Raw genomic sequence first — 14,384 nt, forward strand, 5'->3', positions numbered from 1 at the left:
TTGCACAAATTTCCAATCAGACTGACTGTTACGTAAGGTAACCAGCAGAAATAGAAAAGTACAACAATGAAACCAATGTACCGCGAGCCTCGAACATTTCGCCGCATTCTTTTCCTCTCCCTTCTGTCGTTTCGCGAAGGTACAAGGTCGCTCGATCGACTGGCTTGAGTGATATCATTAAGGTGGCTGAAATTTGATGAGCCGCTTGAGTTCAGAGTAAGATTCTTCTCCATGTTGATAACTCTTCCGAGATGCTCCAAAACTATTCCGTAGATAAAAGACCAAAAGATCGCCATAAATATCATCGGAAGCAGAAAATTGACAACATTCACAGCAACATTGTACTCTGTTGTAGATACGAAATAGCAGTAACCATTTTGAACGATCGGGACATCTGTTTTCCATCCTATCACAGGAAGGCATGCCCAGATGACGGCGTAAATCCACAGACAGCAGATAATGAAGACAGCTCTTCCACGTGGCATTACTGAATTGTATCGGAGAGGCATCCTTAGCACTAAATACCGGTCCACAGTTACAGCACACAGATTAATAACGGAGCTTGGCACGGCCAGTAAATACATTGTGGTATATAGACTGCACATGAATTCGCCGTGTGTCCAAAGGTAAGCCTTTATTATTGAGTCCAACCTTAATGTTGTAACGAATCCTGATGTTAGAATATCTGACACTGCCAGTGATATTACGAAGAAGTTCGTCACACGGGTTCGTAGTTTTTTGTAGAAGACAAAAGCGTACACCACCAAGAAATTGCCAACGAGTGCTGTTATAATGATGGCAGCTTCTACGAAACAGAAGATTACATAGATGAACTCGTGCGATTTATTTTCGTGTGTAAGCGGTTGCACTCCTGTTGCGTTTGGTGCTGTTCTATTATCAGTTGTGTTTGAGTTGCTCATTTTCCAGGACACACCAATACGCCAGACATTCGGCTAAGAAGGAAACAGAGTTTAAGTTCAGCTGAGCTACTAAAGATCAACGTAAAGCGTGTGATGGCAGGTAGCTACATTCTTATAAGTTAGTGCTTCAGCTCTGCGCATGCACCCACACGGATCCACTCATTCGAGACCGACTCCAGAGCTCTTCCCTTTTGCGCATGTATGACGTAGTCAAAGCCGAGCGGCTCTGAGGTCGAGAATAGGATTCGCTGAATCCATGCTAAGGAGTCTGCTAAGGAGTCAAATTTTGATTCCGAACTTCGAACCTTGAGTCCTTTATTTTCATCTATAGGAAAATCTAACTTTTGGCCATTCAAATGAAATTGAGCAACACACCCTACGATGTTATCGTTTTCCCGAGTCTACAAATTAAAATTGAATTTTTTTAATATCTGTTCTGGGAATTTTTGTGAGTAAAACTAATTAAGGACGGAAAGTGTCACTTACGATCACCCTTTTATTAGTTGAGCTCAGGAAAATTACCGATCTTTTGTAACACAAATGATAAATGCAAAATAATTTGACGAGTTCAAGTAGGCATGATCATTTTCATCACAACTCGTCGGCCGATAGCAACACATGTATTTTTGAACGTGAAGTTAGTCAAACTTTGTTGAGATACAAATAAACAGTTTTATCATTTCTATGTAGGTCTGTTGTCTGTGAAGTTTAGACTGAGTTTTTCGTTTTTTTAGCACCGTTGAATGGCCGAAGTGAGGTCAGGCATTTTGGATTTTATATTTCGACGACCTTCAAATAAGCATTCAAGGGTGGTTTATGTTTTGCGTACAACATTCTTTTCAATTTTAAAAAACAACTGGCAAAATATTATTCCAGAAACATTCTTCTTTATGAAAACTGAGTAGTTTAAAATGCTTTTCATACATTGCGGATATAATAAGGTTCACCATTAGACCGCGTATATAGAAATCAAAGTGCAGATGTTATCTCCTACAAACATCAGTTTGAATGCTTTATATTAGACTTCAACGTCTATTAAACGCTTAGATAGCTTTAGGCGACCTTATTATTTTGGATGGCATCAAAAATGAGTGGTTGCCGTCTATCACGCCCGGCTGAGCCATTTGTTCTTCCTCGGACCGCCAAAATGAATAAAACCACTGTGCTGTGTGCCGGGCACGGACACAAATGTCTCTAGCGTTTTTGTTGTTACTGCACGGTCCAACGTTACTGATTTTGTAAGTTTCTTCCGTGCCTGTTGCGGGGACGTAAAACATTGCTTCTCTCTGTAACGCATTTCTCAGTTCTGATAGGAAGGTCACAATTCATACACTTGTTTACGAATGTTGCGCATGAAAACGGCCTTCATAAAAACCATTTCGCCTGATCAGACTTACTAGTGGAGAAAGGCTTCGATTCATTAAATTCAAAATGTTCCGGTCTTAACATGACTTCGATAAACTTCAATAATTACTACAGAATACGTTTTTTTAAAAAACTTACCTTGTATAAATGTTACTGAATTAGAATCGTGGCCACATTCCTGACAGAAAGATCCTTGAATGTTGTTTTTCTATTCACGGCCACTACGACATCACCAGGCCTCATCGTCTTGTCCTACCGCAAACTTGAAGTCCTTTTTACAAGAACAGTAGAAATGTAAACAGTTTACGAAAGCTGTCTTCAGTTTATGGAAATGTAATAAAAAACGTGACGATAGCCAAGTTCAAGGAGGGTGTTGACCCAAGGTAATATCTGATTATTCTCAAATCCACCAATATAATTTGGTGAATGTAGTTTAAGGAGCCTGACACCGAGCCGACAATTTCAAATTGAGATAAAGGGTTTCCGTAAATTAAGTTTTACATATAAAAGAAAGTACTGGGTACGGATAAAATATCGGCGCCGGCAAATTTAATGGAAGTACCTTGCGCAGAGCATTGCAGTTGGATCTCTCGCGATCATGGAAGGTAGTTGTTCAACTTCACCTCTGTTAGATTGTTCGACTTGAAATCAATGGTCATTTGGAATTACGATAGTGGTCAACTCATTATAAACAACAACAACATTCGCTATGGACATTCAAGTAGTGATATTATCAATTTCTACGCCAGCAAAGTCGTTGAAATACAACCAATACACGTACCATTTATGCAGTCTTGACTTTGACCCTCAGTAATATCCACTACAAGTTTAATGTAACCGTAAAGTGAGACCATTCAAAGGATAAGTTTTTAAGCAAAACTATCCTGTCTATTTATATTCAACTTGCCTCACTGTATAGCTGAATAAAACGGGAGAAGGGTGGTGAACACAATAGATAGCCTTTAGGTGATTTTTAACGGCATACAAAACGACTTGCTATCGTTCGATAGAATATTATGGAACGGCGGAGAGCCAAAAAGTGTCCGTCCGCATTTGTTTTCAGTGTCGGCACACGCAGCGGCTTACTGAGACTATCTTTGGTTTGAAGTCCTTTGCTTTCGTAATGTCCGATTTAGAGGGCCCGTCCCACGGTCCATTCAGTAAAACTCGACTTTTTTTGGACAAGGCTAGCACATGACTTAACATTAGAAATTAGCCCGTTATCACCGGTGGTGGTTTGTCATCTTTCTCCTGAACGCCCGGTATTTTGCCGTCGAAGCGAAAATGATCAACTTCCCAAAGAGAACGTTTTGGATTTATTTTTACGACTTTAGAAATCAATCGCGGATCAAGATGAATTGTTTGTCATCATCGCTCTTCTGCCTTACCAATCCCTTCTCTCAATTTCCTTCATACTTTAATACTACTGTCGCTTAAACACACACTCGACGACATTCCACTTATTTTGGATTTCTATTTTGCATGTATGACGACGGGCCGCCTTTATAGTCTGTGAAAGTGTTAAATTGCTACGACGTTGTTGATTTTTAACCTTTCCGAGTAGAAACTTTTGTATCGGCACAATTTCAACCCCTTTACGCGATTTCAACCGAATTACTCACTTCATTACATTTCGAACACGATGTAGAGTAGCTTGTGTATGTACCCTAGCGGCCGGGATTTGCGGTAACAGCCGCTGTATTCGCATGGTCCCATGCTCAGTTGTATAATCAGAATCGAGTTTTACTACTAGCAGACACAATAGGGTGAAATACTATCAGTACCTTGGTTTAGAGGTCAATCTTTATCTTGACTGCTTTCTTCGGGTTGTGAACACGGCGTCAGTTACAAGAGAACTGTGTCGTTTAATTTATACGCAATCAATCCATGTTATTGACAACCTGAAGCTTGATCGGAAATTTACCAAATCATATAACTTAGAATCTACCGCAAAAAATGACCGCAAAAATTAGTTCATCAGATCAAAATGAGAATAGGGAGATTGCCAAGCTCTCTTGCACTATCACCGTAATTTTCTATAACGTAAAGAGTGAATAATAATCACGGAGGAAATTAAATTATATTGGATTTCTTAAGAAATGTCAAGATATCTTTACCTGTCAGGAAACAACTACAGTTCCATTTATCGTTATATTCTGTGTTGTCTCAGCAGGTCCAATGTCCATTTTTCCTGCATGACGTTGTCATGGAGCGGATATTTTTTATTGAAACTGTTGAATATTGTAAATGTAGATTTTGTAATTCGAATACAAGTGGTTGATAATTACATTTTCACCAAACTGACGCATCATAAACCTCCTGTCCCAAACTAGAGGCTCGTCCATTCGGCGCTCGCGAAAGCCCTTTAATAAGCTGTCAGTGGACGAGACATTGCAATAACATGGATGAGACGTTCTTTCTCAAGTTGTCGACGTTCCTGTTATTATGCGTAAAGGATATTTTGGAAACCGTATTATCTACTCATGAAAAGCTTTGGTAGGTATTAGTGACTATAGGTTCACAGTTGTCTTTCGATTGTGCTTTCATGCCATTCACACATAAAACATTCTGAGAAAAAGTTTCTGAAGATATAATACACTTTTTCCCATTATTATTATTATTATTTTGCAAGAATAACTCCTCAGAGCTATATTGTCATTTTTTCCTCTTTCCCGTCTTTGAGACCTTTCCAAATGCCGCTCTTTGTCGTTAGCCTGCGAACGCAGACGTATTTCTCGGCGGAGAGAAGTGACAGCAGGAAATACGTCTGCGTTCGCAGGCTATTTGTCATAGACAGCAGCACAAGCGAGTCCTCATCGCTGAACAAAAATGTCGGAAATTACCAACAACGAATCGAATTTCGCCCATCCCTCAGACCTGGGGATCGACGACCAAGGTTTATTGATCAAATTAACAAAAATTTACACAATTGCGATCTAATTTTAATGTCGGAACGCGTTATGTTCCATTTGTGCCGGCACCAAAATAGTGCCTAGTTTTCAGCGGTTATTCTGTTGCTATAAATATCCTGAAAGATGCGAGAACTGAGTTTGGCACAAGAAAATGTAACAATCAGAATGTCCTTTAGATGCACACAAAACTCTGTTAAAGGGCGGAACATTCGGAAGATGCCACATAATAATTTGTTGCGGATGGTTTTTTTTCGTTTAGTTAATAGGATTTGCTGGCAGATCAGTCGATAAAACCCAAAACGTACCGCAATCGGAGTGCGGCAAATCAACTAAAAACCGACCAACAGATCTGGGTTATCACATGATAATATCACAACGAACTCTAAACTTATAAACTACCAGAATTAAGATTATAGAAGGGAATTTGACACGACAAATTGTTCAAATTTATCTTTGCTAAGCCCTCTCGCCCCCACATTTCCTGTTTGTATCAATTTGACATATTTCAATTTTGTTTTTAAAGCTTTTATCCGCCTTTCTTTATTGCTTAAACACCTGTACAGAATACTCAGGTTGAAGTTTGACTTCAAAATAATTACTCTGAAAAACTGAACAATGAAAATCGTAGCTCCTGTTGATCATGGTTGTAAACTGAAATATCTCGCTTATACGACGCAAATTTTCGCAGTGCATATTCGTATCAAAGTATAATTTTATATGCCCAACCTGTCCCAGCGAAGTTCATTAGGTAGATTTGAGAAAAACAAAAGAAACAACAAAATTGGAAGTGAATAGGTTGATAAACGTGTCAAGACCGGAATAAAACAACATGTCTAAAAAGTAGCGGCCAAAACCCATTTAGCAGCTACTAGCTTTCCCATTGGCTGAGCGGATGTACATTCAGAAGAACTTTGAACGAGTTAGTCAACAGATGACCTACACTGTAGCTCGAGTTTCCTTGATTGGTGACGTCCGCGATCCTCAAAGCCAGAGCAATAGTTGTTATAAGTCGTGGAGTGCGAAAAAAGCGGTGCTATTTTTTTTTTTTTTTTGGGGGGGGGGGGGAGGGAGGGGGGGGGGGGGGACAAAAATCTGGGCAGTAATCTGTATATTATAGCTATCGCTCAAGATTTTCATTGTCCGCGTTTTGTTCCCGTAGAATTAGTCAGACCAGGCAGATACAACCTTCAAGATAAGATGATATTTATTAATCGTTAAAATATACCTTTGTGTACTAAAACAATGCTTGCCGCAGTGACTCATTACATCACTCACTGTACAAACCGTACAACACAAAATAAAACAAGGATGATGCTCTGTCTGCGTGCAGTAATGTTTCGATATGATGATCTTACTCTAACAATACGAGTAATTCAGTGCTTGTTTAGATTAGGAATCAAGCCTGCGAGTGCAAGTAAATATAAAACAATTGAGTGAATAATGAGAAAAAATTTGAAGATATCCTCGCTTGACTCCCCTGACCACAACAGCTTTCCTGGAACAATCCCAGAGGTAAAGAAGTACGTTTTTGGCTACATGTTTAGATTAAGGCTAGTTTCAGACGTACTTCACATTACGTTCCTGTGAAGTACGGTGTCTGAATCAATTTAGAGCGGCCGATCTAATTCGGAACGGCTCAGCCATTTTTCCCGCCTGGCTCAGCCGGGATGAACGGCTATGGATCGGCTTTGATTCAGACGCCGTTCTTCACATGAGCCGAATCAAATGCAGAAATTATTATAATTCTGCAACTTTTGCCAGTCATAATATGCTTCAGTGTATTAATTTAGGCTGAATTAAGTTCGGCGTCTGAATCAGTTCAGCCGGGATTAATAATTTGCGTCGAACTAAATTCGAATTCGATTCGGCTCATGTGAAGTACGGCGTCTGAACCGGGCCTAACAATTCAAATCTTAGTCTTGAAATAACGGTTTCCACACGATGAGAGCATAAAAAAGAAATATAAAGAGATGTTAATTAGGACAGTCTACCTTCAAAACTAAAATTTGGTAGAAAAAAATTCAGGTAAAAATACTGCTGAATTGTCGTCATACTTCTGGATCTTCACAGACTGATCAAAAGTTAAAACCACCATTTATAGCAGAATAAACAGTACCACAGGAAAGTGTTGCTCAGTATCTTTCATTTCAACGGACCTGTTACAGATGCAAAGCTTAAGTACAACACGTGATAGTATTAATAATAGTCGTATCATTATCATTGGATCCTCTTAGTAAAAGACGTTTACAGCCATATAACACTGAGTTACTACAAGAGGCGCAAGAACAAATTAACAATTGATTGCTTGATGTGGCTAAATGCACACCATTAAACAAACAATACCTATTCAAAGGCAGTTTTATGACAACAATCCGTGGGCAAACCTTTTTCTAATTATCACCATAATTAATGAGCAATTTGTTACAGAAACTCCAGCGTGCTTTAGCAGTTCCTCAGGATGTCTCTTGCTCGTATGTTCCCTTGCTGAATTCGCAGATCATTCGCTTCAGCCTGCAATGAAGATGCATCTGTATCAACATCATTGAAAGGTCATGGGACTATGAATCAAATGATCAGTTTGCAGGTCAGTGAAAATATTTCCAGTTGTCACTGGACAATTTATAGGAGCTGTTCCGAGAAGATTGTCGAAGGATACGATCAGGAACAAATAAAAAAAAAACAGTACTTTTACTAATGGCAAGAATCCTCTGAAGCCCAGCGTGTTCAGTCCATAACAATCGATAACGGGAAACCGTTCGATAAATCGATAAAAATTGATAAGAAAATTTCTTAATTGATCGATCGATAAAACTCGATACTCACAACAAGTCTTGGTTATTTAACGTACTGATTTTATCGACTTCAAGGATAATTTATCTCACCCCAATGGCAAATGCGCCTTCAGAGGCAGTGCTGTTATCCGGCAGTGATGTTATTTCCTTGGTATGATCTGGCTCCAACATTCGATTTTAACAGATTGATCGACAAGCAATTAATGAGAGCCCATAAGTTCCTAGAAGGTTATATTTGTATTTTTACCAGATTTTATTCAATGATTCAATTAATTTCCACTGTTGTTTTGGACTCCTTGACGGAGGGGTTCCTCTTTCTCTTGTTTCTCTGATTTTGAAATCACGTTTTGACGTTAAGAGCAAGAACATTTTAACTTGAGTTAATTATAGGGCCAAGTAGTTGAATACTGAAAACGAATGATCTGTGTTTGTTAAAAGTTATCAATACCATATTCTTAAAAAAGTTTTTCTTCTTTTCTCATCGTAGAAATGGAAAAAATTTAACATCGGTATAGTCAATTTAAAAATCGATAATTATCGATTAGTCACAACGTATTAAATACGTTGTGTTTTGTTTATCGATTTCTGTGGATTTCTCGATTCAATAAGCTAATTTTATCGATTTTGTCAATTTAAACACGCCAGGTCTGAAAAGTCCCCGTAATCTAATGAGGTGACCACCCACTAGCTAGGTACCACTTTGACCGCGCGGATATTGGGACAAGAGCAAAAGAAACGGAAGAGGGAGAGGGGAGAGGAGAGAGTTTCTCTCCTCTCCCCTTCCTCCGTTTATTCGCTCTCTCCCAATTTCCACGCGTTTACATAGCAAAAAACACACAAAATCTTATGGAAGCGCCTGCTAAGCAGGCAATCCTAAACGAAGCACAGACGTACCCATAACCAAGTCAAGTGGCCCCCAACCCCACCCCTTAGAGTCTCATCAGAAACTGAAAATACTATTGCTTTGTTCCGCACAAGGAATTATTATTTCCATATTATTCAGTTCCGCAGCTTGTGAAATGCAGTAACAAGCCGCCAGTCGTTTCATTACAGACACTGCGCTGTGAGCGTCGCAGAGTCCGTGTGGCAAGATACAATCGAATATGGACAGAATAAATTTGAAATATGCGTATTTGCCTCGTGAATAAAGCTGTCTTTTAATAGCTTAGATTATTTTTCAGTACCGATTCCACAACGTTTATTTCCTACTTGCTCACTTTGTTCGCCATCCCTAATGTGACGTTCAGGTGGTGACTCTGTGACAAAAGTGGGAGAAGTGGGGCCTTGTTTAAGTTATTTTGAGCCAGTAAGCCAATCTACAGACCTAATCTTAACAATTATAAGCGGCACGTTCTTGGACGTACCGTAACCCCAGCCTCAACCTGTTCGTATACTATAAGGCATATGTCCTCAAACTAGATGTTTCATGTAGTCACGGGCTTTATACTCAATCATTACCTCGGCGTCAATACGAAAAAGCTGTCTGTTCTGTGTGTCAATCTCATTTCCCATGGCTACTGCCATTGACTTCAAGTTTCCAACAATGTTAGACACTTGACTGCAAAACCATAAAAAAAAAAAACTCAGAACAACTAACATGATTTTTGTAACATGAACTGATGAATGTACACAAGGCTGTGAGGATCACGATATTAAGCATTCCACAAGATCAAATGAGCTAACAACTATTTGCCAAACATGTAATGTTTATCAACAGGTAAACAGAACAAAAAAGCCAACATTCAGTGGCCAAACTCACCCAAGGTTTTCATCCATTTCATCCTCTCTGTCATCTCCTGTTATCCTATAAAGTACAGTTAAACAATCCAATCAGCAGACGTCCCTTCTTTATGTGTTGAACTATTCAGTGGTTTGCCATGTCTCTATCCCAACAAGTATTACGTGAAATGTATGTGCAAGGTTAAAAAGCAGTGTTGAAATTTATCCAGGACATACTCAAAACGTCTTCCTTCCTTCCCAGCCTTTCTTCCTTTGTTGGCAAGTGGCAAAAACGACCATGAGCGAGAGTGACACTCCCCTTGAATAGGATGCTAATGCATCACAATCCTTTGTACTAGTACTATCCAACTAACAACCAGTTGTTTGAAGCCTGAGTAAGTTAATCCTGGGTTAACCTGAAGTTTGATTAGAGTTTAATTAATAAGCAATGAGCATATTATATTTTACAAAAGAATTAACCCTTCCCACTTTTCTGTAGCTTTAGCTTAAAAGCAGTGTTTTCTTTTTAATTAACGAGCGAGATGAAAACTTTGGTTAACTTTTAGCTGGGGATAAGCGTTAATCAGCTTTCGAACAACTGGGCCCAGGGTTAACCTAAGAGCAGGTAAAGCTCAGCATTCCAACTACCTACAATACGGTTGAACAAATTACAGTGATGCTAATGATATTAACTTTATGAAAACTGTATTCAGTACTTGCCAGGAACACAGCAGAATACAACAATTAAGCTCAACTTAATTCCCCTCTGTCAAATAATATTTACTTTTGTATGTAGCCCGTTTTTGACACTTCTCCACGACCTCCATCTTGCTGATATCTAACGCCTGAAAGAAATATGAATAATGACAACATCTTAACAGCACATATCAACTACTTCAAGGGGCTGGAACATATTATAAATTTCAAATGTCCATGAAAATGTTCATTTTATGTTAGAGTGAAGACAATGAGAGTATTCAGAGTAATGTTGACTCAGATCGAGAAACATGGTTGCAGGCGTGGGATTCGAACTCAACAGAGAGACTAGAGGTGTGGGTTAGAATACCACTGCTGCTACCATCTTGATCTGCCTCAACAGTAAAATGTGTCATTTATTTCATACAAATTGACTCTAAAATGTACAAATGATAATGCTATGAAAACGACAAACTTTGCATGAAAATGCAAGTGCATGTGCACATATGACATTTTAAGGATGGTTCCTACTAATAGCGAAGTATTTTTGCGCAGTTTATCACTATGCGGGATAAGCAGATCTTAGTAGCGGCTATTGAAATCCAAAAAGAAAATTGGGGGTAACCAAGCATTTTTCAGAGATAATTAGGCAACAATAATTCAAAAAACCAGTAAAATACAAAGCAATGTATGTTGCCTTTTTCCAAATTGAAGCATTATTATATCTGAAAAATGTATGGTTACCCCAACTTTTCTTTTTGGACATCAAAATCACTTGCTGAGTTCTGCTTTCTCCGCATAGTTTTAGCGCGCAAAAATATCCGTGTTTTAGTAGGCACCACCCATAGGAAGCCCGAGGATCTCGAGATGCGCAGAACATATGCGCAGTAACAATAGTGGGCACCGTCCTTAAAACAAACTGTATTTGTAAGAACATACATTTTGTAGCTAAAGAAAACTGACAACATTTCTGAGACTTTCTAAGAGACACTTGAAATTATAAATGGTTGAAAAATCTAAATTAGTTTCACTTTGGCATGCAAAATGGTTGTGTACTTTAAAATTCAAAGAAAATTAGCTTATGTCTGTTTCCTGAAAAATGACTCCAACGGGTTATCAATAATATTATAACCTGGCCACGCTATGTTACACATCGAAACACAGTTTTCTCTTGTTTTCTTTCTACCAGTTAATTGAATCAATCAAAACCAAAACTGTCCTTCACCCCTCACTTTTAAAAATTACCTAAACTACTCAAACACAGGCATTTGTCAGTGTATATTATTAGGCTTTATTAAAAAAAAAATTAAAATGGAATTTTGTTTTTCAATTTTCCTTCAGTAAAATATTCTGACATTTTCACAGTGGATTAGAACCTACATGTAGCTTTGAAAAAAGGGTTTACCTAAAACACGGAATCCGGAATCCGGAATAAAAAAAAAAACAAAAATGAAAATTCGTCGACATGAAAATTTCAACGAAGGTTAAAGTCACTTGGGAAACAGTTTTTATAGCTCTTGAAAATATATAATATCAGTCAGGAGCCGAGTGAAATTTTGAAAAGTTTGCCTAAGATTTCAATTGCTGCAGTTAAGCCTATTGTGTTAGTATTCTAAGACAGTCCCTTTAAAGCGTAAAACTTTAAAACACACCAGAACGACACCTATCTATGTTTATAAAATCAAAAAAAAACGGAATCCGTAAATCAGGAAAGACTTTCTTTTCTTTCTATTTTTCTTTTTCTGCGTAACTTGCCGTATTCTGATTGGCTTGTGAGTAGGGGATTTTCGTTCTTTTGGAAAACTGAAGCTGCATGGGGGAGAGAGATGTGTACGATTGGTGGTGTTTTGACAGGTACAGGCAAATTAGCGCATTCACAATGGTGACGATGGAAATATATCTTTACACGTGTCATAACATTGTGACTAACGTATATTACGGCTCAACAAATTGTTTGGGGATAAGGGGGAGAATGGGGCTTAAAATATTTAGACTTATTACCTCCAAATCAAAATAAACAGATCTACGGCTTCCAAGGTATCTGGAATTAGAGGATATAAAATAATTTGTTATCTACCTCCTGCTATTGTGATTACTAAATTATGGGAAATCGTTCACAGGCTCCTGAAGTTCTTACTGTATTTCAAAAGAGGCCATCGACATAAAACGTTTCCTTTGTACCGGCAGCTCGACACTCTTTTGTAAAAAGTTGCATAAATGAATACATGCATACATGATTGAACGTACGAATGTGACAGAACCACGAGCGAGTGAGTAAGTGAGCGAAGGAACGAAGGGAATGAATGAATGAACGAACGAACGATCGAACGGACGGACGGACGGATGAGTTGATAAATGAATAAATGACTTTGCCCGCTGTCTATCCAGGGTCGGTGCCAATTCGAAGCATTTTTTTTTTTTGAAGGAAATCTAAGCCACCCCCATACGGACTTGTTTCAAGACTTTTTATATTATTATACAAAGACAGTGAGTCTTGCGAAGAGTTGATGAGTGATAAACGCAACACTGACTCTTTTCTCTAGTTACGTTTCATTGTCTATCTACGTGCTATGGTAGGAGGAAACGTTATCAAGTAGGAAGAGGTGTGGGGGTATTTAAGGGTACGTTTGAAGATTGGGAACCTTTATTCCAAATGAGTGGCTCAACTGCCTAAGCAATTGAAATCTAAGGGAAACTTTTGAAAATTTCGCTGGGCTCTTGAATGATAATACAATTTTCCAAAAGCCGCGTATAAAAACTGTTTCCCAAGTGACTTTAACCTTCGTTGAAATTTTTGACGTTGACGAATTTTAAATTTTTTTATTATTATTATTCCGGATTCCGGATTCCATGTTTTAGGTAAACCCTTGAAAAACTCTTAAATAAGAGCAAAAAAGGTAGGGGTTATAAAGGCAGGTTCTTTGGCTTTTGCAAATTTGTGGGTTTTACTACTGACGTGTAAAAACTTGTAAATCTTTCTCAAAACTCATCCCTAATAAGGGCAAATTATTTGCAACCTCGTGCCAGTTTTTAGGCAACTCCACCAGAGGAAGCGCAAGAAAGTTTACATACATTTATGTACAGAAAACAATTACATCTTACAATATGAATTTGCCAACATCACTATTTGAGCATGCATGAACTTTAGCGTAGGGGACTTGTTTGCTGAAAGTTTGATGCAAACTACTTGGATAAAATTTACAAACTTGGTTATCTTAGGGTGCGTTTCTTTGGGAAAATCCGAATCCGGATATTTGATCCAAGATCACTCGGATGATGGTGTAATCCACTCTTGGTAAGCATTCGTCAGTTCCTTTGATGCACCATGATCTGAGTGATCTTGGATCGAAAGTCCAGATTTGCATTTTCCCACAGAAACGCACCCTTAGAAGACACGGACAGCAATACATGTAATTTGGTTTATAAAACTTTTACCGAAAATGTTTTCTTTGAAATGCCTTTCTGTTATTTCTCCGAATTAACTGCACTGTTGAGTTGTTCACTGTTTTACATGAACTGGCTTGCATCAGCTCGCATGCGCAAATTACTAAAGCTCATATCATTAGTACACGCACCAGTTTAAAATCCTAAGGCAACACCTTAAGTAAATCACAAAAGATTTCTTCAATTTTTTACCTAATTTCAAGTCCAATTATCATAATTTGTCAAAATCATGCCTTCTGTAAGGGTTTTTCATCATTTTAGAATTTGTGAAACAACTCTGATATCATAGTGGCTGCCACAGCAACACTTTTAAGACTTCTGCAAAAGTTGTAAATGAAAACAGTAATTTCATGACATTATACGACGAAAACAAGCTTCGCACCAAAATCTAAGAAAATGTGTCCCACATGAGAGCAAAAGACGCTGTCGCGTCTTATATAATGTTTTCAGCATCATCAGGTTTTCGGAGCTCCCTCGGCGGGTGGACCGGTGAGGGTGGGACTCTGCAGAGACTCTGCGCCCAGTAACTCTACCCC

At 38.5% G+C, this 14,384-nt stretch overlaps 2 protein-coding genes across 5 annotated transcripts in view; both read right to left on the bottom strand.

Moving 5' to 3' along the window:
• Positions 1–5,614, bottom strand: part of LOC146481170 (beta-1 adrenergic receptor-like) — a 9,409-nt gene extending 3,795 nt beyond the window's left edge. The window contains exons 1-4 of one of the 4 annotated variants that reach the window (XM_085108847.1): positions 4,403–5,614; positions 3,067–3,105; positions 2,424–2,556; positions 1–953 (exon numbers count right to left, since the gene is read on the bottom strand). The exon at positions 1–953 is cut by the window's left edge and continues 3,795 nt beyond it. In XM_085108847.1, the coding sequence (XP_084964973.1) occupies positions 1–920 (920 nt within the window). In that variant the 5' untranslated portion in view covers positions 921–953; positions 2,424–2,556; positions 3,067–3,105; positions 4,403–5,614. Of the gene's footprint in view, positions 954–2,423; positions 2,557–3,066; positions 3,860–4,069 lie in introns of those variants that run through there. The other 3 variants (XM_085108844.1, XM_085108845.1, XM_085108846.1) reach the window with 3 other exon arrangements.
• A 1,461-nt stretch (positions 5,615–7,075) lies between these two features.
• Positions 7,076–11,730, bottom strand: LOC146481171 (synaptosomal-associated protein 25-like). The gene is made up of 4 exons (XM_085108591.1): positions 10,493–11,730; positions 9,749–9,793; positions 9,448–9,547; positions 7,076–7,708 (listed from the first exon to the last, which is right to left on the bottom strand). The coding sequence occupies exons 1-4, from the start codon at positions 10,579–10,581 to the stop codon at positions 7,640–7,642; spliced, it is 303 nt and encodes a 100-aa protein (XP_084964717.1). The 5' UTR covers positions 10,582–11,730; the 3' UTR covers positions 7,076–7,639.
• Between the last annotated feature and the right edge of the window lie 2,654 nt (positions 11,731–14,384).

The sequence above is a fragment of the Pavona decussata genome, unplaced genomic scaffold, assembly GCF_977016875.1.
Source record: "Pavona decussata unplaced genomic scaffold, jaPavDecu1.1 SCAFFOLD_51, whole genome shotgun sequence".
Taxonomy (NCBI): domain Eukaryota; kingdom Metazoa; phylum Cnidaria; class Anthozoa; order Scleractinia; family Agariciidae; genus Pavona; species Pavona decussata.

What these genes read in the sequence shown, in the direction of transcription:
- LOC146481171 (XM_085108591.1), bottom strand. Translation starts at nt 10,581, where the DNA reads ATGTTGTCATTATTCATATTTCTTTCAGGCGTTAGATATCAGCAAGAT. An exon ending in AAAACGGGCTACATACAAAA is followed by an intron (nt 9,794 to 10,492) that starts GTAAATATTATT and finishes TGTACTTTATAG; the next exon opens with GATAACAGGAGATGACAGAG. An exon ending in GAAATGGATGAAAACCTTGG is followed by an intron (nt 9,548 to 9,748) that starts GTGAGTTTGGCC and finishes ATGGTTTTGCAG; the next exon opens with TCAAGTGTCTAACATTGTTG.